This window comes from Myotis myotis, unplaced genomic scaffold, assembly GCF_014108235.1.
Source record: "Myotis myotis isolate mMyoMyo1 unplaced genomic scaffold, mMyoMyo1.p scaffold_m19_p_3, whole genome shotgun sequence".
NCBI classification, from domain to species: domain Eukaryota; kingdom Metazoa; phylum Chordata; class Mammalia; order Chiroptera; family Vespertilionidae; genus Myotis; species Myotis myotis.
In genome coordinates, this window is record NW_023416335.1 from 136,624,999 (window position 1) to 136,643,042 (window position 18,044).

General features: G+C 34.1%; 1 protein-coding gene across 5 annotated transcripts in view; it reads left to right on the top strand.

The window, feature by feature from the left end:
* The window catches only part of PPFIA2 (PTPRF interacting protein alpha 2), a 176,050-nt gene that overhangs the window by 119,524 nt on the left and 38,482 nt on the right, over positions 1–18,044 (top strand). For 3 of the 5 annotated variants that reach the window (XM_036300686.1, XM_036300690.1, XM_036300688.1), the window contains exon 19: positions 13,179–13,187. The exons of the other annotated variants lie outside the window; for them this stretch is intronic. In XM_036300686.1, the coding sequence (XP_036156579.1) occupies positions 13,179–13,187 (9 nt within the window). The remainder of the gene's footprint in view (positions 1–13,178; positions 13,188–18,044) is intronic. 5 annotated transcript variants of the gene reach the window in all.

An 18,044-nucleotide genomic window follows, 5' to 3' on the forward strand; every position in this document is an offset into this window, starting at 1 on the left:
TATGATACAATGAGAGAGTATGCCATTCATCTTTGTGTTTCTTCTCATGACAAAGTATCTCCTCTTAAAATGGAATATTTAAAAGGAGAAATTCCTCCGAATGATTGAATATAAACTAATTTTAGACTTGCAGCAGATTGTTGTACATCTGTCAGGAAACTGATAGTATATCTTTTCATTCACATATAATATGGAACATTTAAGTATCTTGCAGAATTTGCAAATTTTGAGTCCCACCAGCTATTGGAAAGCAAGTGGATCCATAAATAACCTTTTTTGAATACATAATAACATTTTCAGTGAGGAAATAGCACCTTTAGAATATATTTTTAAAAGCTAAAGGATTTCTCTTTATTCCAGAATCTATTGGCTGATTACTCCTCAACTGTTCATGGCTCTAGTCATCATCATTGTAACAGAGATTCTAACATAGATGCTCTCATGGTTATAGCATTCAGACTAATCAGCTTACTTCATATGTTGCCAGCTCACTTGCATTGCAGATGTTTACTAATAAGGAGGAAATTTGTACTTACAAGTTGCAGAACAATTCACTAGCTAAGTTGTTTCACTAATTTTCTACTTATAAAAATTAGGTATTCATCCTAATTCAGTAGAAATACTGTGCAGAAAGTAAAAGTAACATTGAAAACATATTTTTAATATACAATGAAATGTTCAGTAGCATTCCATACTAGCAAATATTTTCTTTAATTATCTCTCAAAATGTATATTTAAACATTACCACAATTTGCTTGAAATCTCTTAATTTTATTTATTCCTATCAAGGATTGTTATATTCAATTTTATGGTTATATATTGAGAGAGAGAGAAATTCAAAATCTTCTTTGATAGATTCTTTAAAATTTATTTCAAGTCTAAAGGATTTTTAAGTTTATTCTCTGAAAATTACTTTACATCTAAAGGAATAAGAAGAGTCAAAACCCAGTCTGGCTAATAGACTTGGTTTACTTCTCTTAAAAGTCATTTTTTGCCCTAACCAGTTTTGCTCAGTGGATAGAGCGGGGTCTGTGGACCTAAGGGTCCCAGGTTTGATTCCAGTCAAGGGCACATGCCTGGGTTGTGGGCTCGGTCCAACATGCAGGAGGCAGCCAATCAATGATTCCCTCTCATCATTGATGTTTCTATATCTCTCTTCCTCTCTGAAATCAATGAAGGTATATTTTTTAAAAAATTATTTTTTATTTTTCCCTCAATGAAATATTTACATACAATGGCAACCTGGCCACCTTTCATATTGCATACAAGATTGATATTGAGGCATACATTACATAGTTCATTTTTTTTATGGGACCAAATTAAATGTCTCTTTTGATAGCTGCTAAAGTTGAATATCACAATTATACAATGATCATAAAATATTTATTATTATTAGCTATTATTAACTTTACATACTGTTGGATTGATTAGATATCAATGTTATGGAATTATTTTTCAAATCCTACATAACCTCATAGGCAGAAACTGATTTTAGTTCTGGATTGGGTTTGAAAATATTACTATGCTTGCCTTTTGAGTTTATTTTGCAATACGTTTAGGCAAAATATGATTTTAAAATATATAAAATAGAATACTTGTCACTAATATAAGAATAATATGAAAAGCATTATTTAATATAATACAAACTAACATTTATTAGTTAATTATTTTCTATAGAATAATAGTACTTGGATTAAAGTGAATCCAATGAAGTTAATTAATGGAAGAGAGTATTTATTTTATTATTGTTTATCCCATAGTAAGAACCCTCTGACCATAAATATATAACAAGGATGTGTGAGATGTATATATAGTGCTAACACTTATTCAGGACTTGCATGACATTATACTGTGGTTTCTGGGTTACTAAAGGGTGAAGTGTTTTCATGTGATGAGTTATATAAGATAGACAAGAAAAATTATTCTTAAGTTTTCTAAAGTATTTAAAATTTTATAAAGAAATTGGCAGACCTGGAGAAAATTTTTATTTTTAACTTTCCTAAGACACCAGGTACTTAAAATGGACAATATGTGATTCTTAATTTGGGAATAATTTTCTCTAAAGATGTTAGTTATGGCACATTTTTAAAAACCATACGTTCATAGAGCAATATTCAAGACATTCTGAATTTTTCCAAAGTTCAGAAATTTGTAATGTTGCCAGTCCCAAAAGAAAAGTCTAATTTGAGGTACATTTAAAATCCAGCAAACTGAGCACACAAGACTTAGAACAGCTTACTAGATCTGTGTTCCTACTTTATTATAGTTTAACTTTTCTTTCTGGTACAGGCATTTGTTTTTCTTATGTTTCTAGCTATTGTCCTATGATGAGAAATAGAAAATCAACAATACTGGATCTGCTAAAGCACCCACTATTCAAAAACATCTTATCAACCTTCACCTTTCTGAGCTGGGTATGATCATGCAGGTGCTATTCTTTCATCAGAACATCTAACCTAGCCTAAGTCAATCTATTATTAATTCTTAAAGTTCACATTTACTATGCTTTATTTCTGCTATACTTTCCTTTAAAACTTAAATTCCTTAATTTTTTCCAGCAGGTTTGTGTAGAGTGCTGCTAATACCAATAATAATTGTGTCAAACTGACAGTACAGCTTTGAGTACTTTACATTAATTTTTCTGGCCTTCACCCTTAAAAGTTGTCTTATTTTTCTGTAGCCCACATGGTATAGCTCCTAATCTTTAAGAATTTAGTCACTTATTATTCTTATTATAGATCTCGGTATTAAAAATATGATTTCTAACAATTTTCTTGATGTCAAGTCCCTCTGGAGGGTCACTATTTTCTGAGATCTTGTCCATCAACTTCTGTTTGATTTAATTGGACTACAAGCACTTTCCTGATTTAACACAAACTAAACATCTCTATTTCTGAGGCTCACATTACAAACAACTGGACCTAAGAACTTGTCCTCTTTCCTTGTATACCTATCACCTGATCTTCAAGAATGTGTTTCCCTTTTTTAGCTCTCCAGCAATGTTTTAGGCTAACACCTAAAATTACTTGTTCAAGCTGGTCAACCACAGCTACAAAAAATAACTGCATGACATAATAGGCCCTACTGTAGGGCCAAAAACTTACATGGTCTGGCACATCAAAAACCTCAATTTCTGAATGTTCTTTGACTGCATGAACCCCTGAATTTCACTTAGAATATAGATGTGGTATTTTAGGACTCAGAAAATGGAAGCTCTGCTCTTTGACTAAAGTTTAGAATCTATTTGATGCTAGACAAAAGAGTCAGACAATTAGAGACCACAATGCCAGCTTTATTGCTAACAGAGCTGTTAGAACATGACTTAAGTATATGGGGGAAAAGGGTTTTCTAAAACTGAATCCCCAAATTTGATAAACTTACCTGACACAGAAAGAGTCACAGGCTTCCAAAATGCACAAGTGTGGCCCCACGCCTCCTTCAGAATAGCATCTACAATATCCCGAGTCCATCAATACGTTAATCTGGAATCAAGGACCATAAACTCACAAGGAAGGAGATGAAATGTTACATCATTAGCATCTTTGCCAAAAGAAGAACTTTCTGAAATACCAATGTCAAATGTGTCTGTATTAATGTCTCACCAGATTTCTTACCTTACTGTTCTCTCCTGGACTATATTTAACTGCCAATTACCCATATCACCTCTCTGGGAATGTGATGATAGGGTGTGTGGCAAACTCCCTAAATACTTAGAGTTCTGAAAATATATTATACATCTAAAATTAGTTGATAATTGCCCAAACTGTAAAACTATTGATTTAAAATAATTTTCCCTCAAAAATTTGAAAGTATTACTCTTCCTGCTTCCAGTTTTGCCCACTGTCAATTGCTTGTCATTCTTTCATATTTAACATGTAGGGTTTCTTTATACACATTCTCTCTCTCTCTGAAAGTTTAAGATTTTTCTCTTTATTTTTGAGGTTCAGAAATGTTATAAGCATGTTTATAATCAAATGTTTTTTTATGTTTCATTTTCTACTTTATACTTTTAATCTGAAGATTTGTTAGACTGGACTATCTTACACATATTGACCTAAATGACTTTTATTTCTAGATTCAACTTTATTTCCAAGAAACTAATTTTTACAGATACTATGGCATTGAAGATGAAGTTGTCTGTTTCAGTAGCATTGCACCTGCCTAGCACTCAGGACAGTCCTTGACAGGCAGTGAACACATTAAAATTCATGTATATCTAGTGGATGGTTAGTTATCTCCAGAAATATAAATTCTGAACATATTATATCAATTTTTTATCTGCTGTCATTTTCCCCTAGATTTTAACACTGTACAGTTTTTTACTAAAACATATATTCATGCTGAAATCTGTATCTTGAGATGAATTCATATACAGATATCAAATGAATATTAATATATTGACTAATTTGTCATTTTCAATCTTTAGTTATAATATAGATAATATATTATTATATGTTTTATTTGCTATGTTCTCCTGAATGGATGTCACTGCTAAATAAAAATGGGTTTATATTTTAAATCAATTTTTCAACATCATTAAAACAAAATTAACATTCCAACCCAGCTATCAGCAGCATCCTCAGAGAAGAGTTTATCCTTGGAGCATGGCAGTCACAGCTAATCACTATCAATGAATCTTTATGTTAGAGCTTCAAAGACATAAAAGTGAAGCTCTGTAGATTCAGTTAATTTATTTCCATTGCAATCCTAAGGGTCTCCTTCAGTGCATAATCATTAATGTGTTTCGAGACTCTGCACTTTTAATCTTTGGTATTTGGAAGGCTCCGAGATTAGCTATCTCTAAGCAAAACAAATGTCACTGCAAATATTCATAAAGGTATCACAGAAATTTCACAACAGTCTTTCACTTAATAAATATTTATTAAGGGCCTATATGCCAAGTTAAATTTAAAAACAGGTTGTGCTTCAGAGGTTAATTTGTAAGACATGTTTTGGAGGCTTTGAATACATTTTCCCATCTAAGTAATGCTGTATATATGGAAGGTAAGTGTCTTCGCTTGCCCCACAAATATCTATTTTTTTAAGCATGGTAGAGGAACTAAATCTTGTGAGATTAAGCAAAAAGAGGAATTCTCTGGTAGGGTATTACAGATCTCAGCAATTGCAGAAACAACAGAGTCGGGACAACTTCAAAATTTTAACAATAACAAAGTATGAAATATTTCTCTAGAGTGTTGTCAATACTCATATCTTCTATTTCACATTTATAAATTTGTAGGCGAAGCATCTGATTGGCCCAATTAAAAAAAGATATTTGCACTTGGCTCAGTTGGCTATAGTCAAGGGTTCATTTAGTTACAGACATGGCTATAGGGGAACACTCCTGGGCAACTGACTCAAAAGGATCTAATAGTGTAGAATTTTTCAGAACCTAAACACAAGGTTCTCAATATTTCTCTCTCAGAAAATGTGTCCGGACTTCCTAGTTGGAACTCTGGGAATGTGTCTTCTGTACCTGCACAAACCTAGAACAATCATGGCCTTGCCATCTGATCATGGATGGTCCTGCCTGGTTCCAAACAAGGACAGTTGTAAGAATTCCCTGGAACCTAAAAAATAGTAACACCCGAAGGCTAAAGGCTCAGATGCATTGTCTTAGGAAAAATAAAGCTAAGGGAACCAAGTGCTCTCTCTATATATTTTATCGATTTAGGAAAGAAAAAAAAAATATAGAAAGAATGGAGTTGCTATTTTGAACCCACAGTACAATATTAATAGACTCAAGATCTGGTGCAGGAATCCGTGCACTGGTGGGGTCCCTCGGCTGTGGGGATCAGGCCAAAACCAGCTATCCGATATCCCCTGAGGGGTCCCAGATTTCGAGAGGGCACAGGCTAAGCCAAGGGATCCCACTGGTGCACAAATCTGTGTACCAGGCCTCTAGTACGCATATAAGATCTTTGGTTAATCTCTTCTCACTTCCCTCCCTCCCCTCTTCCCTCTGAGATTCATCAGTCTGTTCCATGTTTCCATGCCTGTTGTTTCCACTCCTGCATTGAGCATCTGCCCTCTTGTGGTCAGTGTGTGTCATAGCTACTGGTCGGACAGTTGAATGGTCAGAAAATAGGCCAGTCACTTAGGCTTTTATGTATAGAGATTACAGAGGAAATAGAACAGAAGCCTTAGAAAGTCTTCATATTTTCTGTCCATAGAAAATATAAAATAAGAATTAGTAATAGGAAATTAAAACTCAAGATAGCTACATGTACTGGAAGAAAGACCTTTTCTAAATTAATTTATATTGTTTGTCTTGATTGATACTAAAGAGGCAGACATGAAGACAAATGATTGCACTAAGTATTTCAGGGGGCACTGTCCCTTCCCTAAGTAACTGGTCTTCTAACAGAATGAGAAAAGTGCCACAAGCCTAAAGCCATGTAATGTTCTTATTTAAAATATGTTCTCCAAGTTAAAGATTGTTTCACCTCACTGTTAGTTTTCAAACTAAAGATAAAACATTTATCAGATCATCACCAAGAATAAATGGAGTCCCTTAACTATAAGCTGTGTCCTTAAATTTTTCAAACTTAGCTGGACATGCAGATCAGGAAAAATGCTGTGGAAACACTGTGTGTTGAGTTCAGCAAGATATTTCATATACTTTTTAAAAGATACTTCTGAACATGGGATGAGATTAATAAAATGCACTTATAACTGATGGGATGGTTGTAATCAGAGGGGCTGAAGAAATTAATTTTTGACTGAGTGAAATAGAAGGTGGTCAACTCAGCACTTTTATAAATGATTTAAATAAGAATAACAGTTTTATGAAAGCTTGAAGTTAGAAGACATAGTCAAGTTTTTTACATAAATACAGTACTTTTGTTTAACACGTTAAGCGCCATATCAGTCACTGGTGACTGACGCTATACTTCCTGTCCAGACCAGTCAGTCACTGGTGCCGCCAGCATATGGGTGAAATCGGATCTCACGGGCTAAACGGAAAGGAAAACAAAACAGGCTTGGAGCTTCACATGTTAAGGAAGACCTTCATAAAGAGATCCAAATCTAACATGATGAAGTTTAATAAAGGCAATTATATAATTCTGTATCCAACTTCATTACTATACATATTATTTGTGTGTAAGAGGATGTGTATAATTTAACTTCAGCTCCTAAGAAAGTTTTTTCACCAAAAAGGACAAATTAGCAATGTTGGACAAAGAAGTTAATGACTTTCAATATCCATAAAAGCAATTAATAAGTCCAAAAATCTATGCACTGACCGGATCATAGCCGAATATTGTGTTAATTTCTGGGACATAAGCTTGAAGCAGATGTATCTGAGGCAGCATATATTCTGAGGAAATGACCAGTATAGCAAAATGATACCAATCCATTTCTCCACGGAGTGTTATAAATAACTAGGAATATGTGGAGTGTAGACAGCAAAGATCCAGATGCTGCCAAGCAGACAAGAAATCAGATGTGTTCTTTAAGGCTTAGTGATAAAATTTTGGGCCAAAAGCAGAGGTTATTACCAACAAATTTGAGCTAAGTCTAAGTGAGAACCGATAGTGATCACAGATCTGAGAAGAAAGAATTGACCACCTGGAGTTGTTTCTCACGTTTCTGTCCAATATGGACCTGCCAAGCATATGTATGTGGTAAGATTATGATAAGGGCGATTCAAATGTCATATGTGAGATTGGGTTCTATGCTCTTTAAAATGTCCCTGCCCTGGGTTTTACTATGTTCTATATGATTCAGAGAACTGGACTCAGAACCTCTGCTTTTTAAAAAACACTTGCAGTGCTGCATATTGTATGCACTCAAATTATATTTTCTGAATAACTAAGTGTGTGATTAGAAGCTAGGTGGGAAAGAACTCTAGGGTAAAGAAGAAAACCTAAGAAAATGGAACAGGTACTAGGGCAATGGCCTCTACACAGAAGACTAAACCAGAAACCTGGGTTTCATCCCTATTCTCCCTTTTCCTTCTTCCTCTATGCACCTTCATGTACCACTATCACTCTCACCTCTGTTGTATACTATCAATCACTCTCGCCTCTGTGTTCCTTCAACTTCGTGTACCGTCACTCCATATACTAGCTCTTTAAAAATCTCTCAAGCATGTTGATTTTCTTCTTCTCTTTCTCATACCATTTAAAACAATCTTTGTACTTCCAGTCTTGCCTTCCTGTAATCTATTCTTCACACTTCTGCTCAAGAGCTCTATCTAAGTCATATTTTGTAACCTGCCTGAAATTCCCCGATCATTCTAGCAGCCATAGGATACATTCCAAATGCCTTTATGTAGCCCATAAATTCCTACATTATCCAGTCCCTATTTATCTCACCAGCTCTGTTTTTTTCTATTTCCCATCATGCACACTATGGTCTTAATATGCTTAATATCTAGCTCTTGTTATGATTAGTACTATATCCTAGTGTGCATGTATTCTGTTCCATTTTCCTCCTCATCCTTTGTATAGTAATGATAGTAATCTATTCATATGTATTAAATACTTAATAATCACATGGAACAGTTATAATATGCTAGCTATTATTCTATACATTTTAAGTTGTATTATATCTAATTTTCACAACACCTTTGGTTCCCAAAAGTGCAGATCTCCTGAGCCTATATTACATCTGAATTTAAAGAATATGCAGTCCAGTCTTTCAGCTGGACCTTGAATACTTTATATAATTTAAAATGGTCTACATAGGGAGTAAAAAAAAAAAAAACTCTCATTCTCTTTATACTCTGAAAAAGTAACATATATTTTCCTTTTACCCAACCTCATCTCTCCCTTCAAAATGTTCAACAAGTATATTCAAACCAAATAAATACTGTACCTTTTTAAAGACAAAGATGGGTAGTTTCAAAACACAAGATTTAGCCATGTATATAATTGACTTTTTCTGACATAATTAACCCCACATAATATTCCAAAGCTTAATATAACAATAGTAATGATCACTAATAAATAAGCAATATACAAATGTAAATGTGTGCTTGAGTCAATCTAACATTATTTATTCCAGTAAAACTTACAAAGTCAGTGTCTAATAACAAGGATGATTTAATTCCTTTTTAAAAAAGAAAAACTGCCACTAATTATGGTACATTTAGATAAATGCTGACATCTTAATCTAGAAAGAATTCTCCATATTTGTTTCTACAAATATAGGATGTTGCATTATCTCTGTATTGTATTTTTCACATATTTATTTAAAATTAGCCAGTCATGAAGCAAGTTTCTTTTCCTTGTCTCCACATTTCTAAGAAGTGTAGTGAGCCTTCATGTCCTATTGCCAGGGTTTTATTTAAAAAGTCTTTACCAAAATACATTTCTTTCAAAAATATATATGTATTGTATATATGTATATTTTATGCATACATACATATATACATACCATTAAATGTGCTTCCTTCTAATTCTACATTATAAAATGCTTCATTTGGGTTAAGTTTGCTAGGCAAAAGAATAACAAGATTCTTAGAAGAATAAAGATTCTTAACCTCTTTTTAAAATATCTCTAAAAGCTATTTGAAGTCAGCATTAACCTGAAAGAAACGTTATTTCTAAAGTAGTGTCATGATGAACCATACTTAAACCTTCTGAAACATTTGCTTTCGTATACAAGGATTAGAAGAAATGTGCTTGGCTGTCTATTTCTATCTGTGTGCCATCATCTGACTTTCTATATAAAGCCACTCCTGCCATTAGCCTGGGGTGCTCTTACATCCACGGAGCTCACTCCGTCACAGCATGGCCTTTAAGTCTCAGGGCTTCATCACTTTCAATATTATTCTCTACTCCAACTCCCTATGGTCATATACTGAGTCTTGTCATCATCCTGAGTCATTCTGTTACAAAGTACTGATATAGGTATATCATTCCTCTGTGGCTGGAGTCTTCTCCTTTCAACATGTTTTATGGACTTCTTCCACTGTCATCTTTATAAACTTCTGTTCCTGCACGCTGCGCTAGCCCTTTTCTGTCCTCTCCTCTTTCCCTTTTCAGCTTAGATTCCATGTCCATAATTTCAACACAACCAAATATTCTTAAATTTTTTTACTTCTCTTTCCTTTGCTCATATCCATGTGTCATAAACGCAGCCACCATTGAATTGTCATTCTCCCTGTCTATATTTGGGCACCTTTGTGCTTCTGGAGAAAATTACAGCAAGGAAACTTGCACCAGCTTCATTTAGGATTTCAGCACTGCCCAGTAATCTTGATATGTTTCTCTCAACAGTTCTACTCTCTGCAACTTCTGTTAGAGTCCTCCACTCTGCTTAAACCTGCATCTTCTGCAAATGAGCTCGCATTCTACCTCAGAAAGAGAGAATAAAGAAAACAACTGAGTACTCTGACTTATTACTGTCTAATGCACACTAATACTTGCCCTAATCCTGTTTTGTTGTGTTTTATTATTACAGGAAACTAGGCTTCCGTCTTCTTACTTAAGGCCGTCCCTTCCCATTTTCTCAGTTATGTTGAGCCTATTACTACTTCCTCTTAGATCTTCAAATTCTGTTCTGTGTATGGCCATCACCATTCAAACATTCTCAAGTTTACACCATTAAAAAAATCCTTTCTTCATTCTACTTTTCCACTCCAGTTATTACTCATTCACTCCTCAACCTGGTGCTAATTGATTTAAAAATATTTCTGAGTTATCAACTTGAACCTTCAAAAGCGAGAGGCAATTATATTCCACATATAAAGCTCATTTCGTGAATTATTTCATGTGAAATATGAATTATTTTACATCCACAGTCGACTTGTTTATAAACAGGTGAAAGCCCATTCATTTAATAGGTGATCTAGAAAGAGAAAGTAAGACAACTGACGTTTAAGGTGCCTGTTCTGAAATATAAGACATGTGTTAGCTGGTAATGTCTTCTTGTTGTGCGGATGTTCCCAAGGAAAACATTATGCCAATAATTAAATTAGAACTTATTCATTAGATGGTAACTTAACTGTCTCTTTTCTATGTCAATTAAAATTTATTTGCCTATTACTTACAGTGGTCTTTAACTAAAGAACATTTATTCTTGACAGAATCTCTCTTGCTATTATCATAATCTGGAGTGGAGAGGAAAAGAATAATGAGGTTATATGTAACTGCAAATAACTGCTTATAGGAAAGAATGTATTAATTTTTATAGTATAAATTAAACACTTTATCTTTGCATATATATCTTTGATACAAATTTATTACCACAAAAATATCTGAGTTACTTATGACTATAGCTTTCTGGTTTTTGCAGAAGATATATTTTAGAAAGTCATGAGCTGAAATACTTAATATTCTAAAGTGAGATACCTGTTCAAAGTGACTCTTAAATTAATTGACCATGTAGGAGATGAAAGTTTATAAAAAGTACAAGAAAACAGATAACTTACACAAATTGATAAGAAATATAGTAGAACTTAAAGCAATACTTTTTTATTTGTGTTTATCATTTGTTTTCATAATTTCTCATGTTTTGTATTTAAGGTATTTTTTATTGGTGCAAATTTTATATTTTCAAAAATGATAAATGAAGATGTGAGGAATATTAATATTCTACTTTATGCAGATTTAACCTGTTTGTTTTAGTGGAGAGCAATTTCTAGGTAACTGGTAGGCTATGGAAGATAATTTTGTCCATGGTAATAAATGGCCCAAATTTTGGGGCCAATTTTTGTATAAAGCTCAGAAATTGCCTTGTTTTCAAAGCTCATGAAAAAGTTCACAGGCATGTTGACAGGAAAATCACCTTAATCACTTAGAAGCTATCTCTTTTTTGTTTTAATTTTCTTTGTTGTATGTATGATGTAAAAAGTATGACTTAACTTGCTTAGGACATTGTGGTGCCAACTTGTTTGGACAATTATTTTTGTTTCTTTGAAAATTTAAAGATGCCCCAGCTATTCTGTTACTAAGGTCAAAGAATATACATTTCTTGTGATGCCCATTTAATAAAGTAATACATGGTTTCTCTGAATGAATGCGTTTAGAGAGGCACGTGCAGGGTGTTCCATTGCCACGACAAGTTTTTTCTTTATAATGATTACGCAATAATCAAGAAAAATCTGATTTGCCTTATTTCTGAGATAGGAACTCCTGCTTCATATTTTGTTACATTGAATATATTTTGTGAGTTGTAGTAAAAGTTTTATTTTTCTGAGATTTAGTCTAGTATGCTGGTCTAGAAAATTTAAAATAATATTTCCATGGCTTTTTGTTGAATTATTTAAATTCCATATTTTCCCAGTGCCTCTACTATATCCAGGGAACAAGTAGGCTCCTTCAAAGATTACATTTAAATCAATGTTGTTTTTGTGATGATTTCTGATAATATTGGTGAACCAATCTCATTCATTATTTTTCCTCATAGCAATATTTATAAAGTTCTGCTCAAATAAATGTTTCTATTGAAAGAGATTCAATTGGCACAAACTCAACACTTATTCTGCCAGTTCAGATAAAGGAAGAAGTAGGGTGGCAAGCAAAGAATAATATAATTATTTTATACTTTCTCATGTTCTGATTACTGGCACATATCTATATACAAAAATAAAAAATACTAATTATTATAGCAGTTGTTAGAATAATAAAATTATGGACCTGGAATTCACAAATGTATTTTTCCCCAAATTGAGGAAATTAAAGATCAGAACCTGCTAGTAATTTTGACCTAATCATGCGTGAGAACTAGAATACAGAACTTCTGGTTCAAACCAGTTCTTTCTTCAAGTTGCTGCCTCTCTGGAAGCTTGCCGTGCTTCTTGAGCTCTAACAGTGGGCTTATATGGCTCTATAAGCCATGCAGTGAGTTATTTGCTTCTACTTGTAAAATAACCCAGAAGTGCACTGAGGCAAAGAATGTCCTTTGACGGGTGCTGATTTCCTCCCGGGGTATACCAGAGGCTGGGGAAAATGTGGTCACGCATGTTTCAGAGTGGCTCATTTTCAAGAGACAGACTTACTGGTCAACTATTAGAACTCCCCTCAGGCTGGTCATGCTTTTGGACACAGTGATTATGTGTGTCATGGTGAAATAACAATAAGACACCATATCTTTCTCATATTTGAGCTTTCACACATCTGAAATAATGCTCTTATTTTATTCCACGGCTTTCTTTGAATTGAAATGTATGCATTAACATTTGTGTGCTTTTCTTTTCCATCCATCCTTCTCCATCTCATGAAAAGCACATCTGGGTAAGTTAAATCACCATGGCTGGTGAACATGTTTATTTTCAGCATCATCCTCTTTTTGTTTTATCTTTAGTATTTCTCTTTTCAGTTGTAACACAAGCTGCACTGCCTCTGACCAAAAACAAAAATTGGGAAGTGTATTTATTTCTACAGCATCAAAGGAATCATTGGTTCAGAGAAATGTTCATATTTGAATTAATTATGTTGGCCTTCCAGGCAATTGTGTTTTGGTTCTTTGAGACACATGTCAACAGATATCCAGACATCATCTCCCCTAGTTCTCAAGTCATTCTCTGCGAGTTAGTGTGGCATTCAGTGAGGCCTAAGTAATAGTTGCAGGCTGTTTGGGTATTTTCAACTGTGCTGCAGGACCAACTCTACTGTGTGTTTCCCCGTGCTCTGCGGTTCTGTGTTGACATTGTAGTCGAGAGAGAAGTGTTGTCAATTGCTACAACTGCACTTACATGAAGAGGGAAAATGCTAGATCTCCCCTAGTTGCTTCTTTACACTCAGGTTCCGAAGTCAATCTTATTTTTGGTTGAACCCTTTCATTTTGTGTTCTTTCCATTGTTTCCTGTATATGGGTTAATGTTTAAGGCTTTAAACATTTATACTATCTGGATTACAGTTTCAAATTTTACCTTTTGAATTAAATTAGAGTATGCTAGTTATTCTTAAAACAAATCGGGCTTCAAAGTAAAACAAATTATGCATAATTTTATAAAATATTTACACTGGTGTAAACTTTGCTTTGGTAACCTGGAGGACTATTTAGCACACTTTAGATGGGGAGACATATTGCTCTTAAATTCAAAGCCAAAAGTTGGAGTAGGAGTTAATGAAATAGCTACTATGAGATGCAATTATCCAGGAAACTGAGGAGAGTTTTATAATTGGCTACATGGATATTTTTGATACCAATATAAGGTCAAGTGCTTTATAATATTACTTAGTTCACTAGCATGGCTTATATTTGTTTTATTTTCTTTTATAATTTCAAGTTATAGTTATTACTACTACTTATTTAACAATGCAATATTTACTCCAGTTAGGAAATTCAGGATACTAATGGAAACTCTAATAGATATTCCTAAAAATGCAAGGCAAGCTACGGTTAGAGTGCTGTTTAGCTATGCTGGCCAAATGCAAGTTGTACAAACTTACATTTTCAAAATAATAAACACCTTGACAATGGATTTCAAAGCATTATTTTCATGTCATCACTTAACATTGGTCTTCCTTGTTTTAATGATTTTTAAGTTTCATGAGGAAAATAATCCCAAGAAATAAAACTTCATTTCTGTATCTCTTTTGAATGAAATTTGAAAAATAATGAATGTATAAGGTGTTGTCACTTATGGGCTTTAAGGAAACAATATAATTGCCTTAATTCTAAAATGCAGTTTCTTGTATCGCACATGCTCCTGGAACTTAAACATTTTAGATATCAAAATAGTTTCCTTAGTACCGTTGCTAAAAGGAAGCTTAGGTGGCTAAAATGTCAGGAGAAGATAGAACAAACAGTGTTGTGCAAAATTTTGGGGTGGAAAGAACATTGAGTTAGGTGTCAGAAGACAAGAACTTAAGCCCCAACTTTCCCACTTATTTCCTGCATTCCCTTGAGTGACTAAGGTGACCTCGGTATGTGCTCTGAACTCACCAATGTTACTCTCAACTTCGTAATTCTCACAACAGCATAAGAAAATATGAATAACCTCAGAAGTATGGAAACTGAAAACTTCAAATTGGAGTTAAAGAGGGCTTAAATTAAATGAAGTACTAAAGTAGTCCAGTCTAAATGGTATGCAAATAACCTGAAAATTTACCAATGTTCCTCCAGTAAGTCCCCAATTGGGAGAACAGACCACAGTATCTTGCAAAAGTGAAAATGTTTAATGGAAGGTAATGCAAGCCCCTCTAGTTTTCAGTAACAGCATGAGTAATTATATTGTACCATCACATTTGTGTGTGTGTGTGTCTGTGTGTGTGTGTGTATTTTTAATGGTTTTCATTAAATTTAAAATAAAGAAAGAAATTATGTAAGTCCCAACTCAAATTCACACATAAATTCAATTTCTTGTCAGTGACTATGCTCTCCATTTCAAAGCAGCTTGAAGAAAAAAGGTTTCAATATGAATGAACTTTGGTTTTAATGTAATCAAATCACTTCAGTCTGAACAAACTAGAATGTGTTCTTAGACTCTAAATCAAGCACTGCTTAAATATGTAATGGAATTTTATATGCACTGCATGTAAAAATGCACCATAATACAATACACAAACACAATTGTATACACACACAATCAGTGTGCTGTGCTTTCCAAATCAAGTCAAATATGTTAATGTTGAATTTGAAACTCTTCATTATATGGAGCTAAATATGAATATTTAGCTAATTAATATTCTGAAGCAACTGATTGAGATTTATAATATATTTCTGTTTGGAATAATTATGTTGAGATATACATTTTCAGCATACAGATGTTAAAAGAAAAACTGAAGTGCATACTCTTACTAAAGTCATGAGAGCATATGATTTAAACACAACAAACAAAACAAAAAAATTTTGAAGGGCCATATTGTCCAATGATTTTTCAAAAAATTGTATGGTAAAATATCTGTTTAGAAATAATTATTAAGCACACTGGCTTGACTCTTAACCAGATTTTCATCACGAATCCCAAACCAAGTCAAGCTTTTGGAATCATCTGGAATGGATACTATTCTGACAAAGTGGCTCAAAAATTGGACTACAAAAATACATTATGGGATGCAGTTTACTGAAACAAAAGTACCTGAATGGAAGGTCTGGTCTACATATTCAACATTCACAATTATTTACTGAGCACCTCTTTTGTGCCTGACCTTGTTTTAGATGCTTCAAATTTACCTCCGAACAGAATATATAAAACTTCGCTCCTCTTTCAACTTATTTTCTATTGGGAGATAACAGAGAGGAATAAATGACACTTTATGTTAGAAAATAAAAATAATAAAGCAAGGAATAGGGATAAGGAGTGCCTGGTGGGTGTTATGGGAAGGAGGGTAAGAGACGTTCAGAGAGCAGGTGACATTTGAGTGAAGATTTAAAATAGGTAGGGAAGTAAGCCATGTGGAGATGGAGAAGACAAGAATTCCAGACAGAGGAAATAGCAGGTGCAAAGGTCCTGAGACAGAAAGAGGCCTGGGGCTGTTTTCAGGTAACAGCAAGGACACCAGTGTCATCAGGTGACATGGAAGTTGAGCCAAAGAGATGAAGAGAGTAGATTAGGTTCTATGAGCCTCTTTGGCTTTTATTCTCAGTGATACAGGAAGTAATTGAAAATTTATGAGCAGAGATTACATCATCTGACTTAAGTTTTAACAGGATCACTCTACCTTGTGTGGTGCAATTTTATTAGGAAACTAGACAGAACTTTCACAATTAAAGTTTTCTAACTTTTAAAAATGGCTTTTGGACAACTCATATAATTCACATGTGGAAATGTTACGTGCTTTCTAAGTGTTGAGTGCATATTTCTTGTTGTTTTTTCTTTTATTGAATGTAGAAAAGACTATTATAAATGTATGCCTGTTACTTCCACTTTAGTGCCACTCACCTGTCACATAAGTAAAAATGTTCCTTTCCCTAATGTATGTAAATTACAACTCTTACTAGTGCTTTTCACCTCTGTAGAGGTCTGCTCTGAGGGAGGTCTTCTCTAAATTTTCTTGCACATATTCCACGTTCAGTCCTGCCTCTGCCTCTCCGCCCTTACTGCTTATCCTGCCTGGAACACGGTCCCATCTCTTTTCTGCCTGCCTTTCAAAGCTTAGTTGCCACAAAGACTTCACCAATTGTTTCCCATGCTATTCGCCCCCTTTATGAAATCCTCACACTCAGAATATGCATTACTGATATTTCACACCTATTTGTATATTTCATTCTGTTTTCAGACAGTTTTGTGCGTTTACTTTTTTTTTTTATCTAACCAGGGATCTCCTGGAAAACTGGGTCCATGTCTATTTCCTCAGATGTTCAATAAGTACCTGATGGTTGGTTGTTTGACCCACTTCAACCCATTTCTATCAATATGTCAGTCACAGTGAGACTAGGCTATTTGAATCTGGTTTTCAATGAAGGGATGGCATGAGGAAGCCTGAGGGAATGGGTGGTGGCAGAGCAAGCCAGGTGAGGAAGCCCTTTTTAGTTTTTGGGATGCAGGACATCCGTGTCGCTGTTGCCTTTGCCAGGTGCTGAATAGCTTACTTGCAGAATGGACCCATGCTTTTCTTGCTATCCCGTCAATTGAAACAACAGTCGATTTATGTGTCTCTTCAGCCGCTATAACTTCAATATGTGTTTTGTCTTCTTGCTTATTTTTCACAATGCATACTTCTTGGTAGCATCCTTTGCAAACACAAAAAAGCTCTCCTGTTGGAAGTCATTTTTGATTATGTATTTTAACATATTATAGTCCACTGTAATAAGCAATTAATTGATTGACAGAAAATAATTAAATACTTTATTTTGGGGTTGATATATGATATTAATTATGGATTCCTAAGCACAAGATATACACATTCAAAAAACCAATTATTATATATGTTTCTATTATTTGTGTGTAAGAGCAAAGCATACTAAGGAACAGAGAATTCATTTTTAATATAGTCCTGGCCAGGTATATTAACATAAACCTGGAAGAAAACAAACTTGCTATGTCACTAATGAGCAAACTCAAATTGGTTTTGTAAATGGACATCAATTCTAAAGGCTGAGTAGTAGGGACAGTGATTATAGATGCATTTGTCAAGGCTCTTTACAACTTTTTATTGTCAGAAACAAACATTTGTTGTTATTGAAGTGTTTCGCTTTCATTA